The sequence below is a fragment of the Siniperca chuatsi genome, linkage group LG16 (assembly GCF_020085105.1).
Source record: "Siniperca chuatsi isolate FFG_IHB_CAS linkage group LG16, ASM2008510v1, whole genome shotgun sequence".
Taxonomy (NCBI): domain Eukaryota; kingdom Metazoa; phylum Chordata; class Actinopteri; order Centrarchiformes; family Sinipercidae; genus Siniperca; species Siniperca chuatsi.
In genome coordinates this window covers 28702042-28724541 of record NC_058057.1, presented here as the reverse complement: position 1 = coordinate 28724541, position 22500 = coordinate 28702042, and the positions used below count along the sequence as shown (strand labels likewise).

General features: G+C 44.3%; 2 protein-coding genes across 8 annotated transcripts in view; one reads left to right on the top strand and one right to left on the bottom strand.

Moving 5' to 3' along the window:
* LOC122862695 (neuroglobin-like) overlaps positions 1-3255 on the top strand; it is a 4899-nt gene extending 1644 nt beyond the window's left edge. Inside the window, exons 2-5 of the mRNA XM_044168255.1 lie at positions 106-213; positions 548-668; positions 2176-2256; positions 3050-3255. Coding sequence (XP_044024190.1) covers positions 106-213; positions 548-668; positions 2176-2256; positions 3050-3124 — 385 coding nt within the window. The 3' untranslated portion in view covers positions 3125-3255. The remainder of the gene's footprint in view (positions 1-105; positions 214-547; positions 669-2175; positions 2257-3049) is intronic.
* A 1104-nt stretch (positions 3256-4359) lies between these two features.
* Positions 4360-22500, bottom strand: part of cep170bb (centrosomal protein 170Bb) — a 26771-nt gene continuing 8630 nt past the window's right edge. For 2 of the 7 annotated variants that reach the window (XM_044168245.1, XM_044168247.1), the window contains exons 8-20: positions 21361-21867; positions 19383-20488; positions 18600-18776; positions 18282-18399; positions 15905-17635; positions 14424-14664; positions 14132-14288; positions 13436-13477; positions 12298-12435; positions 11020-11108; positions 10505-10598; positions 10356-10407; positions 4360-9413 (exon numbers count right to left, since the gene is read on the bottom strand). In XM_044168245.1, the coding sequence (XP_044024180.1) occupies positions 9217-9413; positions 10356-10407; positions 10505-10598; positions 11020-11108; positions 12298-12435; positions 13436-13477; positions 14132-14288; positions 14424-14664; positions 15905-17635; positions 18282-18399; positions 18600-18776; positions 19383-20488; positions 21361-21867 (4649 nt within the window). In that variant the 3' untranslated portion in view covers positions 4360-9216. Of the gene's footprint in view, positions 9414-10355; positions 10408-10504; positions 10599-11019; positions 11109-12297; positions 12436-13435; positions 13478-14131; positions 14289-14423; positions 14665-15904; positions 17636-18281; positions 18400-18599; positions 18777-19382; positions 20489-21360; positions 21871-22500 lie in introns of all 7 variants that reach the window. The other 5 variants (XM_044168246.1, XM_044168244.1, XM_044168249.1 and 2 more) reach the window with 4 other exon arrangements.

The window sequence follows — 22500 nt, the reverse complement described above, 5'->3', positions numbered from 1 at the left end:
AGCGTGATGAAGAACTAATGAGGCCGACATTCAGATCAAAGTCACCTGACATCAAAACACTGTGAAGGTTAACTCCTCCTCCTCTTCGTCTTCTTCTTCTTTGAGGCTGTTTGAGACTCACCCGGAGAGTAAAGACGTCTTCTTCATGTTCAGAGACGTTGAGGATCTGGAGACTCTGAGGACCAGCAGAGAGCTGAGAGCCCATGGACTCAGGTAAACACACGCACATTTTCATATAATATTCCAGTAGAAGTGATTCATTAATTAATAGCAGCTTCAGTATAAAGTTAATCTCTTCACACTGATAAACAATCATTAACTCTTCATGTGAAACTGGACCAAAACACAAATGTGATATTTCATCTTGTAAAATGTGTTTTATGAATAAACTGACTTGACTTTGATATAAAAATCAACCCAAACGGTCCACAGCTGTTCAGGCAGATTATTGTTATATAGAAACATATAAATGTATGTACAGAGACAGACTTGCCCCCTGCTGTCCCACTCCGGTTTGTGGTTCCAGTATTTCCTCTGGTCTCTGCAGGATCATGTCCTTCATTGAGAAGACGGTTGCCAGGATCGACCAGGACGAGCATCTGGACCAGCTGATCCTAGATCTGGGCAGGAAGCACTACCGCTACAACGCCCCGCCAAAATACTACAAAGTCAGTCTGACAAACACTGCTGCTTTTAGCTCAACAGGAAACCTGGGGTGTTGAGACTCCACCCAGGAAGCTGGGTGATTTGGTGATTGGCAGGTGAAACCACCCTATCATAGGACAGGAGTAGAAAAGGTTTCAGTCGTAGTCGTCTGGACGCTGTTTTCAGAATCAAGACCTTTCGGCTCCCATCCGGAAGTCATTCTCAACTGTGAAAAAATGGGACGGGAACTAGAAATTTAAGCTACTCTGTGTTGCTTCAGCCCTTGCTTTAGGACAAGTTACCCACACAGAAACAGAGCAATGTAGTTTATTCTATTCAGTGCAGTGAGGAAAACTGCAAAGAGCGGTACACAGGCGAGACCAAACAGCCACTTCACAAAAGACTTTATCAGCACAGACGACACGCTAACTCAGCATTACAGAGCGCCGTGCATTTGCATCTAAAAGCTACAAACCGCACATTTGAAGACAGCGAGGTGAAGATTCTTAGTAGAGAGAAGAGTTGGTTTGAACGGGGCGTCAAAGAAGCCATTTTTGTGAAAAAAGAAAACCCCTCTTTGAACAGAAATGGTGGTCTGAGATTCAACCTGCCCAAAGTTTACCACAGTGTGTTAACACCGTGGTCAAGCCAATCACATGCTAATCAGGTACTTAACAGTGATGAGGGAGGTGCAGCCAGAAAACAATAGGCCTGATTACTGATTACTGGGCCATCATGGAAACAATTAGGTCAGTTTCAGGTGAAACTATCTAATCAACAGATACTCAGGTAGACTCCTTCCTGAGGGCGGGGCTTAAGCAACACAGAGTAGCTTAAATTTCTGAGTTCTCAGACCATTTTCACAATTGAGAAAGACTTCCGGATGGGAGCCGAAACGTCTTGATCCTGAAAACAGCGTCCAGACGACTACGACTGAAACCTTTTCTGCGATGGAGCACTGCTGGACGAATGAGGGACGACACCGTCTGTTTTGATAGGACAGGAGTGTTGATGGACGATTCTGCTCAATGACAACGTTTCTTACTTTCTAAAATATCTGTGCAGTGATGAACAGGTGTGTTCAGGTCAAAGATCCTGGTTACAGGTAATGAAAAGTTTTGTGGTTTAACTTGTCACCTGGCTGCGGTGAAGTCACTGTTGGGTGTGGTTACAGGTGCAGCAGAGCACACTTCTGACCTCAGCCACCTGGTGAACTCTGGTCTCCTGTATGAAAGTCAGACGTCCTCACACTTACTGTCCACCTGTCTGCATACAGGACAGACTGCTTCCTGTGTAGAGACTGAACGTTGGATGCACTCTCAGGTGGCGGCTCTCTGGAAACACAAAACTTCTGTCTTCTCATTGGTTTGATTTAACTCCACCCGGGCAGCGCTGCTGCTGTGTGTTTATCAAACAAATCTCTCAGTGCTTGAATGTAACTGAAGTCAGTGATGATCACCTGTCTGCCATGTTTCTGTTTTCTTTCAGAGCTGAAGTAAAACACGTCTGCTTGACTCTGTCTGTCTGCAGTTTGTGGGGGCGGAGTTTATCCGAGCCGTCCAGCCAATCCTGAATGAGCGTTGGAGTTCAGAGTTGGAGGAGGCCTGGAAGGTAAACAGATCTGCCCGGCAACCAGCTGTTTATTGGTCCTTCAGAGCAAAATGAGGAAAATGAACTTTGTAATACTTCAGATAGTTAAATATATGATTTATTACAGAGCAGTTTAATTATGTAGCTGATTTCATAAAGGGCCATTTGGGGGGGGTCCTGGACCCTCAGAGAGGTAAGGGGGGTCCTTAATAAACGACCCTCAGTGGCTTCTTGTAAATAAGGAAATCAATCTGGGATCTAACTGGGTGCTTCGGGAAGAGCTCAGCAGGAATGTGAAGTGAGCAGGATTTATAATTAATGTACCTGATTTACCTGCACAGCTCGTCTGTTCAGGCTCTGCTGTGTTTACCTGCATGATTCACCTGCTGACTGAGCTCACACCGCCCCCTGCTGGATCTACTCACCATCACAACAAACCCTGTAACACGCCAGACTGCAGCAGCAGCTGACGCACCAGGTGTCTCCTCTCCTTAAAGTCATCTCTTCTTATTGTGCGTTGAAAGGAACAGTCTGTAAACATTAAGTTATTCATCCAAAAATAACAACTAAGACAAAACTCTTCAGGAACATGAAGATTTAAAAGTGCTTTGGTGTTTTCATGATATTTGTTGATCCTTTAACACTCGAGTTTCCTCTCGATCCTAAACAATCTTTCCTGGGATTTTAAAGGTGCAGTTAAACCCCACCCCCCAAAAACTACACGCCACAGGATTGGACACTGCTGATGTCACAGCAAAGTGGCCGACTGATGATTGGTCTGCAGACTGTCCTCCATGTGTCCTTTACTTTGCAGGCATTGTTCCTGTACATCAGCTGCACCATGAAGAGAGGCTTCCAGCAGGAGCAGAGAAACCAGAGACACACCTGACACCTGGTCTGTCCACCAGCCTCTTCACCAATCTGTCCACCAGTCTGTCCACCAGCCTCTTCACCAGCGTGTCCAGCAGTCTGTCCACCAGCCTCTTCTTCACCGTGTCCACCAGTCTGTCCACCAGTCTGTCCACCAGCCCCTTCTTCACCGTGTCCAGCAGTCTGTCCACCAGCCTCTTCACCAATCTGTCCACCAGTCTGTCCACCAGCCTCTTCACCAGCGTGTCCAGCAGTCTGTCCACCAGCCTCTTCTTCACCGTGTCCACCAGTCTGTCCACCAGTCTGTCCACCAGCCCCTTCTTCACCGTGTCCACCAGTCTGTCCACCAGTCTGTCCACCAGCCTCTTCTTCACCGTGTCCACCAGTCTGTCCACCAGTCTGTCCACCAGCCCCTTCTTCACCATGTCCACCAGTCTGTCCACCAGCCTCTTCACCAGCGTGTCCACCAGTCTGTCCACCAGCCCCTTCTTCACCAGCGTGTCCACCAGTCTGTCCACCAGCCTCTTCTTCACCGTGTCCACCAGTCTGTCCACCACCCTCTTCTTCATTGTGTCCACCAGCCTCTTCACCAGCCTCTTCACCAGCGTGTCCACCAGTCTGTCCACCAGTCTGTCCACCGGTCCCTGCAGGAGACGGTTCTCATGTCAAACTGGTATCTATGGAAGCCCTGAGACTCCGTGGTGGACTTAATAACTTTATAAGAGGACGAAGAGGTTTAATATTTTAAAGTAATTTGTAGTTTAAAGAAGAAAACTTGTCTGGCTGTACAAAGTATCGTACGGGAAACATGGAGTGGCTCATAAACAGAGTTAATATTAGCTCCTGATTTTGATTTAGTTTTCGTCTTTTGACAAAAATGTTTGTTACTTTGTCAGATTTTAGTCATTTGATTTTTGTTGGTTTTAGTCGACAAAAACTCGTTTTTAGTTTGTATGTCTTCTGAGCATCTTTGTTAACTATCATCAGTGGGTAAGTTAGAGAGTCCCTGAGGACAAATGGCGTCTGAAAATATATATTCTGTTGACTGATAAAGGGGAGTTGTGTGGGACACAACATCATTTCATTCTTCAGTATGTCTGTCCTGGAGTAACCGTGACAAACGAAGGACAAATAAAAATGTACAGGATAACAGAGAGAGTGACGGCATTCTGAAGTTTGGTATACTTGTGTTAAAACACGAGACGTTACTGCTGTGGAAAACTGCTTTGCATTAAATGTGATTAAACATCAGAGTGCATGAAATCAGTTTATTACAAATGACATGGTGATACAAAGAAACGTTGTTGATGATGAACACAAGAGTCCAGATCACTGTAAATCATTTGAACTTGAATAAATTATACTCCATTAGAAACACGACTGCAGACTTCATATGATCAAATGCATAAAACAGGTTTTTAAACAGGAAACAGAGTAAATATGAAGTTTGGTTTGCTTCGTCTATTCAGCCTGTCTCTTCAGCTTGTCTGCTTCACCGTTGCATGCACTGTAACAACAGAAAAATCACCTGTAGCAGCAGCAGTTACATCATCACAGCAACGGCCAATCAGGTTTGTGTTGTGGGCAGGTGATGTATCGATACATTCTCAATGGCTGCAGAGCACGAAAACACCATGAGCGTCAAAATAAAGCCCAAAAGAATCTCAGCTTCACCTGTTTTCACAAGGTGTTCAAATGAAAAAGTGCACATTTGGTGAACTAGCGTCAAACTCTCACCTGCCTCAAGCTACAGGAAACATGCACTTTACAAAATAAAAGCCTAAAATATCCTGTTTCTCCAGCCAAACACTTCACATACAGCACTGTTGTACTGTCTGTCCACAGTCACGTTTCAGACAGACAAAAGGTGGATTTTTTCTCTTTTGATGGAGCTAGGCTAACAGTTTCCCCCTGCTTCCAGTCTTTGTGCTAAGCTAGGCTAACACATCCTGGACACAGAGATGAAGCTGATATCCATCTGAAGCCTACTTACAGCTGTGCAGCTCTCTCCACACCGAGGCCACAGCTGCTTGAACACACGAAGGACGTAAAACACAAAGTCCAGCTCGACACACAAACACACACACTACACAGGTATTTACCTTATTCTTCCACCCTTTGCTGAGCAGGTGGCGTCCCCTCAAGGGAAAAATGTAAATACTTTATTCATATAGCACTTTTCTAAAACTGAGATGGAAAGTGAATTTAAAATAAGCATGTTTATAGAGGAAGCTTTTACAAGAAATGTGAAGGTCAAAAATAATCTAGCTAACGAGCTTTTTCGACATTGGAAACTAAATAATCTTAACTCAAGGTCCGTTTCTGGGCTTTTTCCAGCGCTTGCAGCCACATCGCTTCATTGTCATGGAGCTGGTTCAGGTGTCACATTATGACCTACAGCGAGTATGGACCTCATGTGATAACAGGTGCTAGTATATCAGGGGAGACTCTCTGGCCTCGGATGTGAATGGCCTGTGAAGACTGTGAGATGTGGCTGAAAGCTCTGGAAAAACACAGTAAGTTGACCACTAGTGTTTTCTCAAATTTAGGTAACATTATATAAAGCATGTTCCAACCTTTTAGTGGCTCTAACAGGAAATTCATCTTCACCCTTTGATATAAGTCAGGGGACGGAGACGGTCGACATGTGAAATCTTAGTAAGTTCTAAAGTCCAGAGGAAGTTCAGTAAGGCTCATTTAATAGTTATACTGCTGCCTTTTGGACCAATTGTAAGTGATGCCAGAGCAAAGAGAGTTACATCAGTCCACGATGAATGATCCTGTGTTCAAACCGCCTCAGTAAGTCACTTGATGATGACACGTACTTCATCGTTGTGTCTCTGGACAAAGAACGGTTGTTGTTTCCAACAGACTGACCTGTAGACGCTGCAGCTTTGTTTCATCGTGCTGCTTCACAGGCGTTACGTGTGTTCTCATAATAATCATGACCTGGCATCTCATAGTTACAGGATCCTCAGCTCATGAGAAAACCATCTCGTAACTACGAGGTCTTTCTCTGGTAAATATAAGATGCTAAATAATAATTACGAGAGAACGTCTACAGTTTCCTTTTCTTTAGTGAATGCAAACATCTGTTTGCCCAGCAAGTTTTCTGATGGCATCAACTCATTGGCAACATTTCTGCCTCTAAAGCTTCTGCAAATAAAACACAAAGCTGTGCACTTCGTGTTTTTGAGTTAGTCAGTCCTGACTAATCAGGTTTGGGGCAGAATTAACCAGAAGCAGGTTTTCACTAAAGTGCAACACAACATGTCAAACTAAACTGACTAATTTCATTGTTTAATCGATCAGAGAGCAGACTGTCGTGTTTCTGGGGTTTCATTCATTGTGATTCAGAGAAGCGACGTGTTTAAGGACCAGCAGGACGTTTCAGACATTTCACAGGAAACTCTCTGACATTCAGCACTCACAACATTCAGCTACAGGAACCTGAAGCAGTTTCACAGTTATCGCACAATCACAGCGAGATGGAAAAAGAACATTCAATAAAATATAAAATTACATCTTTTTTTACTTTTACAGACAAGTTCAGACGGCTGTTTCCTGTCTGTCAGGCCGAAGCGTCGAAGCAGCGCAGGACCTTCTGATGGGCAGATAGCTACGACTTTCTCTTCATAAATACAGACAGAAAAACTGGGACGACCTTCGCAAAAAACACAATCTATCATCTGTTCAAATGCAACGCAACAACAGATTATCAAAGCACAAAGTTTATCAATATACGTTTGCACATCATCCACGTACTACTGTGGTGCGAGCAGATGCTTCTTTTGTAGCTTTGACTAAATTTTGTTTAGCTTGTGCGATGTAGAAGCAGTTCTACATAGTTATATTGTTTCACTCAAAATGCATTTGTTCTTACTGACTGAATCACTGGATAAAAATGAGAGATTTTTTTTCGGACAGTTTCAGTGCATCCACACCACCAGCAGCTTTCCTCGGACAGAAACACCTCAGCTGCTGCTGCTGCATTTCTTCGAGGGAAATCAAACAGTAAACAACAACTAACTGAATGTTATGACCGGTATGAGTCCGGCCAATAGCTGCAGCTAATCTCTGTGTCCCTTTTAGGGGCCAACTCTTTAGAAGGATGTGTTGTATAAAAGTACAAAAGTACTTTTTTTCCTGCTTCCCAAATGAGACATTTTACTGAAGATTCACCACAAAGTTACTGCCAATCTCAGAGATCAAAACCACAGCGGTGTCCCAATTCCTAACTACACACTGTGCTGCTGATGTACATTATTGTCCCAAAACAAAGAGTCCAAGAAGGAACAAGTTATCATATCAGCTATGTGGCACCATCCAGTTTTATGTAACCCTGCTCTGCTGCAGTATAGACTCCTTGGTTGATGGTACAAATACGTCTCTTAACTTAAAAGGTAACTGAGTTAACTTTTGTCCCCAGAACTAGTTTCTGCAGCAAAGGTCCAGCACGCCAAGGTCTGCACCATGATTTGCAGCACACCTGATCTCTATTCCGGCCCTTGCGGGTGTTGGTGGTTCCATGTTGCTTCTTTGGGTTGACCTGGCCACCAGACACTTGCCAGCGAGCTCCCCTCCCAGGACTGGTTCCTGGAAGGGGCCCGGGTAACTCTAGTCTGGGCAAGGTTACTTCAATCCGTTCTTTGAACTGCCCCTAGTCTGGCCCCTCACCTGAGGGTTTCCAGAGCCCTGGGAACACCTTGGGACCCCTCAGGACGAGCAGGAACACATGGCAAGGAGGAAGAGCATATGGGCTTTTTTGCTTAGTCTGCAGCCAAGCAGGACAGACTCGGATAAGTGGCTCATAAGCCACTTGGATAGACCTTTTTGTCCAGTTTGTTGGCTAACGCTAGCATGTTCCTAGCTAGTTGGCAAGTTAATGGTTAGGCTGCCAACTGACAACACAAACAGTCACTATGTCACCAAGCTTCTAGGTCCAACTTTTTTGCAAAGACCCACAAATAAATGTTATTGTTGTACTTTCTGGTCTGACCAGGCACTCACGGCTGCGAAGCATTTAAACAAACCATGAATGATGGGGAGACAGCTCCAGAAAGATCTTGTAAAACTAAAACAAAACATTTCGCTTTCTTTTTGTGAAATTTAATCAGCAGTATTTTGTTTTTGGTACCATCCCTACTGTATCTGCAGCAGTGGATATCAAAAACTTGTTTCTTTGATCAGATTGTTCCTGATTTTAATTTAGACAAAGTTCTCGTGCAGCTGGTTGTGTTTAAACAACATTTTACATTCGACAACTTTGGCTTCTTTTGTTCAACAAAAAAGTTTTTTTGTGGAAAAACAGGTTTATATTTCTCAAAGTAATATAAAAAGGCATCAGTTTGTTTTTGGCACTGAAACTTTTTGAAACATTCTGAACGATTACCAGCCCTAATATGCAGTAGCATTACACTGTCACTTAGATTTTATGAAGAGTCCTAGTTTGTTTAACATCCATTGGTGCTGGTAGTACATGATTTTCTGTTAGTACAAAATGGTAAAGCACATTGATTTCTTGTCTACTAATTGCTAAAACCATGTGCTATGACATTAATGTACATATATACTATTGGTATGTAGTGTGGAATTGGGACACGGCATAAATGTGACTGGCGTGCAATGAATTGTGGGACACTGAGGACTCTTTGGATTCGAAACAGACTTTGTTGAATCGTTGAGACAAATTCACACTCAAAATGAAGACTTTGAAAGAGGCGGCCCCCTAAAAGAGGACACGGCTTATAGAGCTTTTGCAGAAGCATCGCAAATACCACAGCAACAACCCCACAGCCATGATGGATGACCGCTGACGAGTTAGAGGTAGACCAGAAGTTCGTCTTTACAAGACCTGCTGATAAACCTACGACTGCCACCTTTTCTCTGGAAAACATCACATAATGGTTTTCTTGCCCTATTCAAACTGCCAACTACACAGTAAAAGTTGATCTCTGTGAGCTCATCTAGAATGCAAAAGAAGAGGAGGCTCTCTGGGCGCTACAACCGGTAATCATCAGGGTCAGACTGATCGTTGGACAGAGGCAGGGCGATGTGGCTGCAAGCGGTGTGGAAACACAGTTACTATCCAGAGGTGCTACGGTGGCCTGTTCAGGCCATGTAGTGGGCCCCGTCAGGTCCACGAGGTGGTCTTTTGGTGCTTTCATTGGCGTTGGAGGTCGGGGGGGCGCCTCTGGGTTTGGAGGCGGGTTTCTTCTCTCTTGAGGATGGTCGAGTCTGACTGAGAGACGGCGTCCCGACGGCTGCAGTCTGCAGACTCCCACCGGGCTCCACGATGGTGTTTATAACTACGGCAAGAACAAGAGGACATTAATGAACACACCGGGTCAAACTAAATTAAGTCTTAGACTTTATAATATTTACAGAGATACATTAAATGATAGACACCAGTAACATAAAAAGGAAAAACAAGGTTAAAACTACTTGTTACACAAAACACAAAAGGTCCAGTACAGCGATAGGTCTAGGACATGTTTATCCTAGCTTAGCTCAAAGAGTGGAAGGAGGGGAAACTGCTAGCCTAGCCTTATCACTGATTCTGGATAAAGGGCACCACTGTTCAACTCCATTTATTGATCTGTCTAATGCTTTTGATACATGCAAAATTGAAAGTTCTGGTCTTTCTGCTGAAGCTGTTCTGTAGTTTGTGAACTATTTCTCAGGCAGAACAGCAAGTGTTCTGTTCTAAAAATATTCACATTAGTCTTAGTTTGGATGTTCCACAGATAAACACTTACACTTTTATGCCGATGACACTGTTATTTACTGTTCTGCACCTTCTCAGAAAAGTCATTGTAATTTACAGCCTGGTTTTACTGTTGTTAAACAAAGACTAAATGATTTAAAACTCAGTTTAAATGCTGAAAAAACTAAATCAATATGGGAAAAAAAATCGGACCTTCCACCTGTCACTACCTTTCAGGAAGCAAACACTGTGTCGGCCTCTGTGTACAAATATCCTGGGTTTGTAATCGATAATTGTCTTTCTTTTATGCCCCATATTATGCAGAAAAAAACAAAATTGTGTTTTATTTTCTATGTGCTGTTACTATCTTAGCTGTTTTAATCCTGTAAAAGAGATTTTATATATGAGTGAAAAACTGTCCTGATTAAATAAGGTTAGATATAAAAGTGAACAAAATACACCTTCCTACAACTTCAAAGCTGTGTCCGGACGTGTTTGGTCAACACAAACAAGATAAAACATGTAAAACTAAATCTGCTTGTACCTTCAAGCTGCCTCTGGACTCTTCTCAGCTCTTTCAAAATGGAGGTAATTTCCTGTAACATCAAACAGAAAACAAGAGAGAAAGTTCCAGCTGCACTCACATCAGATCCTAAGTGTTATTTATAATAATCTAAGAGTTTGCAGAAGAACCTTGTTGGAGGTTTTCAGGATGGGGACTTCATTCTCGGCGTTGATCTTCGCCTCGATCTCCTCCCAGACCCCAGCCTTGTTGTGAAACAGAACCCTAAGAACAGACAAACACACTGCAGGGTTAATACGAACGCAAAATAAAACCACAGCTGACGAACTACCCAAAGCCTAAAAGGACCCTTCCACAGACCTGAACCACCAAACACAAACTGACCCCCAAAAAACTGGACTTTATCCTGAAATTTTAGCACTTTATTGTTTAAGGTGCAATTTGCAGCCTCAACTTAAAAATGTTCTGTATTGACGACAATAATGAGAAATGTTCCACACTGCACATATCTGGGCTCACTTTATCCTTCTAAAAAGCCCTAATATTCATACAGGATCTGATCGGGTCAGCTCGTCAGGTTCAGGTTTGTCTGAAGACCTCTAAGCCAAAGAGCTGCAGTAAATGTAAACATAGTGACTCAATTTACTGCTACAGTGTAAATGTGTAAAATCAAGAGCTTCCTTACTTCATTTTTTCGGCCAGCTGCTCTGTGTTCTCCCGGATGGCCTGAGACAGCTGAGATACTGGATTCAGCATCAGGTTGTCCAGAATCACCTGAAAGAGTTTATTCAGACACAAAGGAACAAGATGAACTCAAAGCAGGAGTCTGTGACATCAACACTGACATAAACAGCAGTTTACATCCTGATTTCCCAGCACACCAAAACTAACTGCAGCAGTTGCAGTCTCGTTTAGTTTGTTAAATTGTTGAAGTTAGGATATGTTCACACTGCAGGCTCAGGTCTGAAAGTGTGCTATGGGGCGGGGCCTGAGTATGGTGGTGCTAGTCTAGGCCTCAGCCAGCTCACTGGTCCAGAAACAAATATCTCAACAACTACTAGTCAGATTTAAAAAAACTCAAATTCCTGCTCCCTTTAGATTTTAAGGGCTGAATGATCTTTCGTCTAGCGCCACCGTGAGGACAAACTTTACATTTTTAACTCTACTACTGGTAAGACTTTAAGAATAGATACATTATCAAGATGTTGTCATATTCTTGATGTCATATTCGGCAGTAATGAACAGTGCAGCCTCAGGGAGACACTAGCAGGCTAAACCTTTACCGCCCAGTCACAACAGAAAGTGGCGTGGCATTCACCTACCTGTCTTTACAAAATAGGAAGTGTTGGAAACTTGGCGACGTGAAAAGTTGTTGACGAAATATTGTACTAACAGGTGAAGAAGCTAGCAAGCTGGGAACATTCTAACTTTCCACAATTCAGGAAGTTAACTGGACAATAATTTAACGCAGATTGTTCAAGAGACATTTGTACTATTGACAAGCAATTGGAGTCAGTTTTACTGAAACACTCGTTAGCTTTCTAATCAGGTAGTTTGCAGTGAAAGGAGCTAAACTGATAAATCAGCTAGTTGTGAGAAAAAAATAAAAGTTATGAAATAAAACTTTCATCTTTAACTAAACACTGTTCCACCTTCACTTATCTGTTTTGTTTCATATCATTAAAAATCAAATGCTTTCAGTTTTGTGGCATTTGTTCGGACTAAGTGAGAAGTTTTAAAAGAATTTCAGCCGTTATGTCATTTAGGACGTTTTTGGGGGTAAATGGTTATTTGCATTTGTAAAATTAATTGAAATAATAGTTAACATATTGATCACTTGACAAAATAATCAGTAAATGCAGGCCTTCATCCACATTGGCAGATCTAAAACTGTTCACAGTGACTGACTCCAGACACACTGAGCTGCAGTGTGAACGTAGCCTCAGTGGGATTAGACAGTGACCTCTTCGCGGTTCCACGGACGGCGTTGCTTAGAACCGGGCTCTGGCTCATTCATGTTTGCATCCAGGTCCGAGACGGCAGCAGAACCTGGAGGAACCTTCTGGTAGTTTAAACTGGCCTCAGGGATATGTTGGACCAGCTGGAAAGAGAGTAGAGGGAGTCTGGCTCCGGTGATCCAACCACTGAATATTTGTCATCAAACCAGCGAACAGCTGGCCGGTGATGGCGGTGCCCCGTGAACGCATGCACCAAGTCAACATGCAGCTGCGATGGTGGGGGGCAACAGTGTATGCAGTGAATTTTAGTACTGCTGGGATACAGCATGTTAACAACAACAGGGAGACGCAGGAGTGCAGGAGGATCCTACTGGTCACCAGCTACATCTCCATGAACTGTCCCAAAACCATTAAAACCAGTTCATTAATGGTACAGGGCAATGGAAATGTATTAATGGCAAAACTACTGAGAAAGCACAAAACAAATCTGAGCAGCAATCAGTCTGAAAATAAAGATCTGAGAGCGAGGAGGGACAGATTTTGAAGACCCATTACCGTGGCCGTATAAAATACTCTTTTCTTACTGGCTCACAGGTAGAGCCCAACCCATTAATCTGATTACATTAATAGCTGGTATTGTGTTATGACAGATGTTACAGGGATGTTACTTGTACCCTTGTTTGTAGCAGCATTCAAAACCTCAACCCTGAAGACTGACTCCAGTTTGGATTTATTTTGTGCTGAACCAGTAGTTGTAATAGTAGTTGTTGTAAATACAACACCAACAGTCACTAAATCCGACAAATGTTAAAATAAAAATATTAAAGGTAGGGTAGAGTTGGGTTGGGTCAGGTAGAGTAGGGTAGATGTGGGTTAGGTTGGGTTCTTATACTAGTACAACTGATCTTGCAGACTGATTCCAGCAGGGATTTGTTTTGTGCTAACTCAGTAGTTTTGTCGTTAATAATCTTCCGTACCGGACCACTTAATCAGACAAATCTCAAAATTAAAAAAATCAAATGTGCTTCAGAACAATCCAACACTGATGAGAGGGGAGTGTTAGGATCAGTGAATGGAGGGCAGGATGGTGGAGGAGGGGAACCAATTACAGGGCAGGAGGAGTGATGAGTCAGAGTTAGACACCTGAGATGGTCGAACGCCACGTAAGTATGGATAAGATGGCTTCTGTGCAGCAGAACAGAGAAATGAATCATGAGAATCCAAAGCGTGATAAAGCTCCTGTCAAACAACCTGCAACCTGGAACTCAACTGCAGAAAACAGGGCTTTGAACTTTTCCTCCTAGCACACTTTTGATGGCTTGAAACTCTGGGTGTCATAATTGATAGAGATGATAGACAAAACTACAACACCTAGTATATAAAACAACAAATTTCTCTCATTTAAACTGGGAACACACTGCAAGAACTTTAAAATAAGAGTCGACTTGGCGCCACACAGTTACTGACTGACTTTTGCAGATTACAGTCGCCTCTGTTTAGATTTCTGATGGTGTCAGGTCAAACTGCAGGATCACACAGATTTCTCCAAACTCCAACTTTAAAAAATGAAGCATGTTGCGCCATTGTGAAGGAGAGAAGAGATTTTAATGCTAAACTCTTGCACACTACAAGATAACACCAACCAAATGCCTTTGCTAACTTGGCCTGGTGGTCACAGACCAGTTCAGAATGTCCACCATTTTGAAAATCATTGTTCATGGACAAATCACTGTTATAACCAAGGTTATAACTGTTGTGTGTTCCCAGTTCTGGAAGCTGTGGTATGTGTGGTGGTTATGGTGGCGTGGGGGATGTTTGATGGTTCGCAGCGTTGCCCACCTCCTCCCTGGCAGAGATGGTGGAGGCCGGTGTGTTGGGCAGCGAACTGGGTGAGGTGGTGGTGCCCATGCCGGAGCTTGGCGAGTCTCCGTCCCCGGCAACGTCGTGGATTTCCTTCGCCAGGATGGCCAGATCTTTGGCCAGGTCCTGACTGAGCCTGCACAAAGAAAGGATCAACATGTAGGTTTGGACCCACCGTTAAAAGAAAGACCAACCAATAGCCAACAGACAGATATGAGTTTGGTTACTCTATGAATTAAAGGTAATTATATATATTTCATTGTTTTTTTACTTGGCGATCTCAGCGCTGTGCGTGGACCAGTTCTGGTAGGGGTCGACCTCGTTCTGGTCCTCGTCCTCCTCCGTCTCCAGGGAGACAGACTTGGATCGGGTGGCAGCTGTCCGGTGGCGTGGTGTCTGGGCGGATGTGGTGGGATGGGAGGAGCGTTTGGGTTTGGGAGTCACGGCATTAATCTCGTATTCTTCCTCAGAAGATGAGGAGAAGTCTGAGCCCTTCTGTCTGCGACGGGAACCTGTAAATATTCGATTTAGATAAATTTTACTGAAGGGTTAGGGTTAGAAAACATTCAGCTTCATTAAATAAAAATCAAACATCAAAGACAACAAAACAACTTTAGGAAAGAAGTCAACTACAAGTCCCAGAGAGCATTGCTACATATTGCTACATAAACAGAATTTTGTTGTGATACTCTGATGTCACAGCTCTGGATCGAGGCATCTCCATAGCAACGGCTGCTGAGGCTCAAGATTGTTCAAAGCACTGACAGAGAATTTAGTACAAAGAATCCACAATGTCATAATATTGCTTTGGCATTTGCCCTCAGTTACAGCCAGGACATGGATTTATGCGTTGAGGCACATCTTAATTCCAGACATGACAGAGAACGATGCTGTGAAGTTGTGTTTCCATGGTAACAGCAGCAGACTCCAGTGGCAGTAACTCACCAGGGACAGAAATCTGACGTGATACACAATGATAGTAAAAGGGCAGACTTCCACCAACAGAATACTAAAACAAAGCCTGGTTTGAATGAATCTTTAATGTAGTTAAGTATTGTGTTGAATGATCTGTGTTTAGCTGTTGTCCTGTCAGTGGTGGAGAGTAAATTTACTGCATAAAAAATACAAAGTATGTTCATCAGAGGGAATTAAAATTTGGAAGAAAATTGGCAATTCAAAAGGATTAGGGCTGGCTATTGAGAGTCATTACTTTTTTACCTAATGAAATGTGTTCGTAGCACTGAGTATCTGTCTGGCTAGATTGACTATCTTGTTGACTTATGCTTTGATCAAATAGTTCCTGAATTAAATAATAATTTCTCCAGGTTTAGACTTTGCTAGACAAACGTGTCATACAGACAGACGTAAAAGTCAAGGTAAAGCAGCCGGGATGTGCTGTTCCAGAGAGCAAATATGGCTGCTTTCTGAAAAGCCAATGTGCACGTGGAACACATAAACCCACAATGCCACCGGTGTGCAGGCTTACATAGAAAACAATGGGTGCAGGTGTGTGTTGCTCTTAAGGTATCGAAAAGTTTTTTTTTTTTTTGGTGCTGAAACTCACGTATGTGATAACAAGCTAAATTTGCTAATTTTGAAAGCGGCAACGCTAAGTTAAAGACCAACAATTAGCTGGTGTAAAAGTATGATAAATAATAGAAGCAGGTGAAACGCATGGAAAAGATACTGTACGACAAAAAAGAAAGAGTATTTACGTCTACATTTGAAAACACAAATCTGGACAGGACTCACCAGTGCTGGGGTACTTGGCTCCGCTGGACCGGGTACGAGTCAGTGGTTGCTTACCCAGCGCTCCACCCCCTTTGCTAGCTGCCTGGCGGGCGTCGCCCACAGATGTCTTCCTGGTAGTGACAACAGACTCAGAGTTCCGATTAGAGAAACCGGACCGGCCTGTGGAGGGCGTCTCGTTGTCGCTGGGAGCTGTGAAGGAGCCGGTCCTCTTCCTGGGCATCGCTAAGATGTCCAGCCTGGACAGCTTCTTACCCTCTGCAGACACTTTGGCCGGTGCAGTGATATGGTCAGAATTCTGGGAGCCTCGGTCAGTCTCAGCACCTTCATTATCTGAGGCCTCACCCAGGCGTGCTCGACGAAGCATGGATGCCCGGGTTGGCCGTGGTGCTGACAGGCTGTTGGAACGTGTCAGAACCTGCTGACTTGCTGTTTTGGGCGTCTTTCCATTGTCTTCTTTCTGAAGAGGGGTGATGAGTTTCTTGCTACGGCTGGATGGACGGGAAATTTCATGGTCAGATGATGTTGTTTCGGTCCAGTGTGGACCAGAACCCTGCTGTCCCTCTGATAGATCCAGAGATCCGCGGTTGCCTGCACTACGTCGCATCTGGAAGCGCTTTGCTGCCTCTGCCTTGCTTGATGCATCTGTTGTCACCTGGTTTCGTCGTTTCTCAGAAAGCCGTTCACGGGCAGTGAGTTGCCGTCCCTTGTCTTGGATGGATGGGCTGGAAGAGGACTTCTCCTTTTGGAGGCTGCTGATGGCGGGACGCTTTTTTGAAGCAGAGCTGACTGGAGCATTTTTGCTACTCACCTGGCTCACGGTGCTCGCTGTGTCCACGTCCGACTCACCAGAAAGGGAGTCGTCCATGTGGGTGGAGGAGCCTCCTTTCTTTGAACTATGACCGGAGCCAGATGAGGGGAACTTGGTGTCCAGAGAGGACAGAGTTCCCTCAGTCTCCTGAAGGAAGGACTGTGTGTCCTGGATGTTCTCCCTCCTCTGCTCCATATCTCTGATGGACGGATGGCTGGAGATATGGGGAAGCTTCTTCATCTGGACGGTGTTGCTGGGCCGTTCCTTGGTGAAGCTCTCCTGCCGGACAATGGATGATATGCAGATGTCTTTAGTGGGGACTGAATCCTTGTCCTGTGTTTGGAGGTTTGGAGCAGAGCTGTTGGGTTTGACACCTGTCCTCTTGGGTTCATGTCCGCTCAGGTGTCGGATCAGGACGGTGGTAGGCGGAGTTTTTGCTGGGGGGTCGCGTGTCCTCTCAGATTGTACCGGGCTCTGGGCCTGGTCAGGTTTGCTTGGACTGTCTTCGGAACCAATATAGAAGGAGGTGGATTTGGTGGAGGGAGATACTTTCTCTGAACCCTTGAACTTAGGACCAGCGCCCCCTGGAGACAGAGATCCAGTCCTGGCCTGATTCTTCTTTGTTTTGTCCAGAACAGGTCCGTCATCTGAGCGACTGGCGTCACTCAGACTGTCTGGGTCCACATCATCCTGAACAGAAAGGCACTGTGTGGAGTCCTGTTGGCGGGGAGGACCGGAGTCTCTGTCTAGAAGTTCCTGGCCTTGGTAAGGTTCATGGCGAATCAGGATACTTGGGGGAACACTATCCAGCTTTTCTGGAGGCACCTGGGGCAGCAGCCTTCTTGTCCTGGAGCTGTGGCTGGACTCCGACTCAGAGTTCTCGTAACTGTAATTTCCCATCGACCGGCCCATGAGGCGCAAATCTACAAAAAACAATTCAACTTATCTCAATTTTTCTTATAAATGTTTTATACTTCATTTGTGTTATTTTTCCAAAATAGATGTTTTAAGGCCCAAACCTCAACTGATGTGCTACAACTTTCCCATTCCAAAACATAAAATCATACGAGTCCAAATGATCTGCTTTCTAACATTGACCATGTGGGGTATCATGCAAAACCTTTTCAGTGTCGAATTTGCTGAGAAGAAACACATTTTTCTGAAACGTCCTTTGTATTTCTTACTCACTGCTTAGGACACAAATCTAACGTTACTCTCGTTATGTGATATGTATCTGGATGTCTTACCTGTATCGGGAAGTACTAATGTTAATTCAGGTGCAATTGCACACAGAACACTGAAATCAGGATGCGATTAGATTAGCCAGAACACATTAGGTGGTCCTACTGCAATTCAGGCAAAATTGACAAGATCACTTATTAATATCAGGTATAAATGCAGAGGCCTGTGATCAGATGTCATAATCCAGATAATGTATTCAGATACAGATCGTATGTTAATATAAGGTGGAAATTGGGTGAAAAAGTGTGTGGGTTTGATACCCAGCACTTAACACATTATGTTTATATAATTTTCTGGCAAACTGCACAGACAGAATTTCAACGGCACCTTCCAGACATTCTCCTTGAGGTGGAGTGGAACCAGGTTCAGCATAGCTGTCTGCCAGACTGGCCCAACGGGAAACCCATTTGGGTCCTTCCAGACCTGCTGCATGAGCAGGTGGAACCTAGACAATGAAACAACATGATGAACGACATTACCACACAACAGAAATGTGGGACCAAAGAGTTCAACAAGACTTGACAGAGTAAAATATGTAACAGGAGAAATTGAGGGAATACCAAAACTAGTCTGCATGCACTGCGATCAGAACATGCTACAGAGGTGTTTTTCCAGGTTCTGATTCAGTTTTCCAGTGGTTTTTACCTGTATGGGGCCTGTTGGGGGGCTGCTGATAGCAGCTGGGATAAAGCCATGCAACGGGTCCACAGTGCTACCATCGCTAGGCAGGTTAGCTTGCTCATCCTTGCCATCATTTATTACAGGTCTATACACTCCTGTGTTCACACCACTGTACTCTGGAGAGTCGAGGACACCAAACACCTGTCAAAGCACAGGGCATGCATGAGGAGGGGGGGCAGGATCACAGCAACAGAAAGGAACAAGAAGGACAAGAGGTTTCATGCATCCCTAAAGTGATTTAAAACACACTTAAGCATGTCTCATATGAAAATACTTCCAGTTCTCAGATATGTTATAACACTGACACTGAAAAGCAAGCACTGTTGCAACAGTAAAAGGAACACAGCACATGCAGATCAAGTAGCTAAGTGCCACGTCCGTAACAATAGAACAACAGCAGCTTCAACTGTAATACCTCCATACTTGGGAATTTCTGACAGAAAATAATAATAATAATCTGTTGTCCCTCTCTCTCAATGCAAAGCAACCTTTACCGGTTTATTGACGAAGTGCAGTTTTACGTGAGTTTTCTATTTCGGCCACTGTTACACTGACTGGAGAAATTTCTCAGGAAGTTGTTGCACTTTTACACAAGTAAAGATTCTCTCTACCCACCGCTGCTCATAACTCTAAACAGAAGTTTTTCATCATCAGTTTGAACCATGAATGCTGCTTCACACAATAATCTGTGCAGGATCACTAGCTAAAAACAGTCAGGGTCGTACTTTATGGTCACTGTGAGTTCACCTGATCGATCATGTTGCGAGCCTCCTCCACCTCTTTGTCCTGCGACTCCGTCTCGATGGTGTAGGTCCCGGCATCACTCAGGCTGTCGTCCTCCTCGTTCCTCATCATCCTATGGGAACATTTCGGGTCTCCTGCACGGATGCTCAGGGGCAGCATGGGGGACATGGGAGGCCCAGAGGAGTGGACCGGAGAGGCAGTCAGGCCAGCAGTGTTGGTGGGGATTGAGGATTTTGAGACTGCTGGAGGCTGTAAGGGGGAGGTGGGGTAGGACACTGAGGAAGGTGCTGGAGGTTCTTGGGGGGAGGGAATTCTTGCATGAGGAGGTGACACCATCACCGGCGGTGCAGACATCGGGGGAGGGGACATCTTGTCCCTTGTTGGGGAGGAATCCTGCTGACCAGAATCCTTCAGGAATTCAGCAGCAAACTCCTGGGCGAGCTTGGACTTCTTCCCGACACTCCCGAAGGGTCTGATGATGATACTTGAGGAGGAGCGAGAGGAGGAACCAGAGGAGGCAACCTCCCCCTCCGTCTTCTCCCTCTTCAGAGAGCTTGACCTCTGGGGGCCACTGTGGCCCTGACCCTTCAGAGGAACAGTCACCTGCTGGGTGGGAGGGATGTGGCCGTGTACAGATGCTGGCCTCTCGCCGCCTTTCCGCCGCTCCAGCTTGGCCTTCAGGGCAGAGTACGAGTCAGCTTGAGCGGGATTGTGCGTGAAAGACTGTGAGCGCTTTTTGCGTGGGTGGTCGTCGAAGAACTCAATGATGAAGGCCTGCTGGGTGAGGTGCTCTGGGGGGCCCTGCTTGGGTGTTTCTGTGGTGGGGGACTGAGCCTGAGGAGGACTCTGGGACAGGGGCCGCTCGGGGGCCACAGGTGAGGCTGGGGCCAATGCAGGTGGAGAGTACTGCAGTGGCTGGTGGAGCTTCTGTGTTGGAGCAGGCGGCTGGCGGTGGATAGACTGACCTGATTGAACCGTCTGCTGCAACACCTCAGACTGCTGTGACTGGATGGAGTCGTGAGACTGGACAGAGTGGTGGGATTTACTCCTCCTTCCTTTGAGAACCGGGTCTTCTGAGTCACTCTGGGTTCCATCCTCATGATGGTGACCTGACAACAAGAATAAAAACATAAAACCTCCTGTAATCAATACGTTTGATATGAATATCAGATGAGTCCCTGTGAAGTGAAGTATTGTTAGTCCTGCTGATCCCACTGAGAAACAACAGTCCAGACCTGCTCTGAGCAGCTTTCAGCTCTTTGTTTTGGTTCTCTGGTTGTCTGGTTAGATCCTGCATGTTCCCTTTTAAAACACAAGCAGTCAATATAATAATTTATATAATGAATAAATAAAAGTTTAACAGAATTAACATTAAACAGATGGATATCATACAAAAAATATTTCCTTTAAACAAATCAGACTAAGGGTCTCTACACATGTTGATTGGTAAAAGCTGCGCTCACCGCAAAGTGTAGCTTAGCTTTACATCACCAACATATGGGTAAGAACCAGACCATCAAGAAGGGTTTGGGTATTGTTCATCACCGGTTGCTTTCAGGTTACGTGACAGCTGTCGTCTCATTGGTCACCAACAAACAATATCAAAGCTGCAGCGTTGACCTGTAAAATCTTGAGCCCTGCACAACGCCCTGCAAGGTAGCGCTGCCAGAAGAAAACAATGGATTACACCAGCGCAGGTGATTCTGCCACTGATCATGTGTAGAGCCTAACAGTGTAAAGTCCTGCTAGTGTCCCCTATGGACTGCACTGTTCATTACAGCCACATTATAAACAAACAACATCCCGATGATTTATGTATTCTTACCAGTAGTGGCGCTAAACGTGCAAAGTTTGTTTGGAGAGCAGGAAGATCTTTGATGGAAATCTGACCAAGGAAATCAATCTAATAAACAAAATTAGTTAATTCTCAAACATTAAAAACATGGGATGGTACTTTAATGAGACCAGGTAAGATTCTGACCTTTGAGGGTCTTGATGTTCATGGCGAGGTCACTCTTTGTGCTGTAAACATCTTCACACATTGGACGTCTTCTCATCATGGTGACATCACTGTGGACCAGCCAATCAGCCACCTTGCTCTCTGCTGACATCACCTCAGCGGGCGTGGCTGTTGTGATGGGGGTTTTGGAAGCCTGCTGCTTCCTCTGGCGGGTGGAGAACTTGGTGACGTGGTCTTTGATCTTGATCTTACCGGGCATGCAGTCGTCAAACTCGATGGTGAAGGAGGCGTGACTCTGAACAACGGGCGGGGTCGGGGTGGGAGGGGAGGGCGGGGCTGGAGGCATGTCCGTGTCCTTGGTGGGGATCTCGTGAAGCTCCGCCCCCGAGGTTTTGGGGTGATGGAAGTCCTTGGTGGGGATCTCGAAGTAGCTCGGTTCACGGTGGTACGAAGGGAAGATGGTCTTTTGTTGAGAGTCTGACAGAGATCCAGAAAAGTCCGGATCCAGAGACGAAGCGTCTTTCTGGACTTCTGACAGAAACAGAGACGTTAAAGACATTTTATAATAATTATAATAAGAAGAATACAGGTACTACTAATACTTACTGCTACTACTACTACTACTACTACTACTACTAAGGCTCAAGAAATACATTTAAAATTCTACATGACATAAACGCTACTGTTTGTCTTTCACTAATATTGTTGTCAGTAAAAATAAAAAGTTCTAATTTTATTGCAAAATGTTTCTATATGTAATTTTTAGCAATAACAGCACAACTGAAACCTGTTAAAAGATGTGATGACATGTGAAACTAAATGTTTGCTTTTTTCCATTTTTACTGAACTCCTTAAAATCTCTCTAAAATATTTATTATATTTTTATTTATATTTTATAATATTTTTAAATCATTTGAAATTTAATCTTGTTTCAGTTTTTGTCTTCTTTCCTTTTTTAATTTCCATAAATAAGACTTAATTGTACCTTCTATTTATTTATTTATTGTTTTCACACTATTGTTATGATAAATGTAAAAGAAATTTATTTTGGTCTATAAAGTTTTAGAAAGGAAAAAATAATAAACTTTATGTACACAAAATGTAAACTGGATACTTAAAGTTAAAAGAAAGAGCAGACATGATGAACAAGTTAGAATTTTA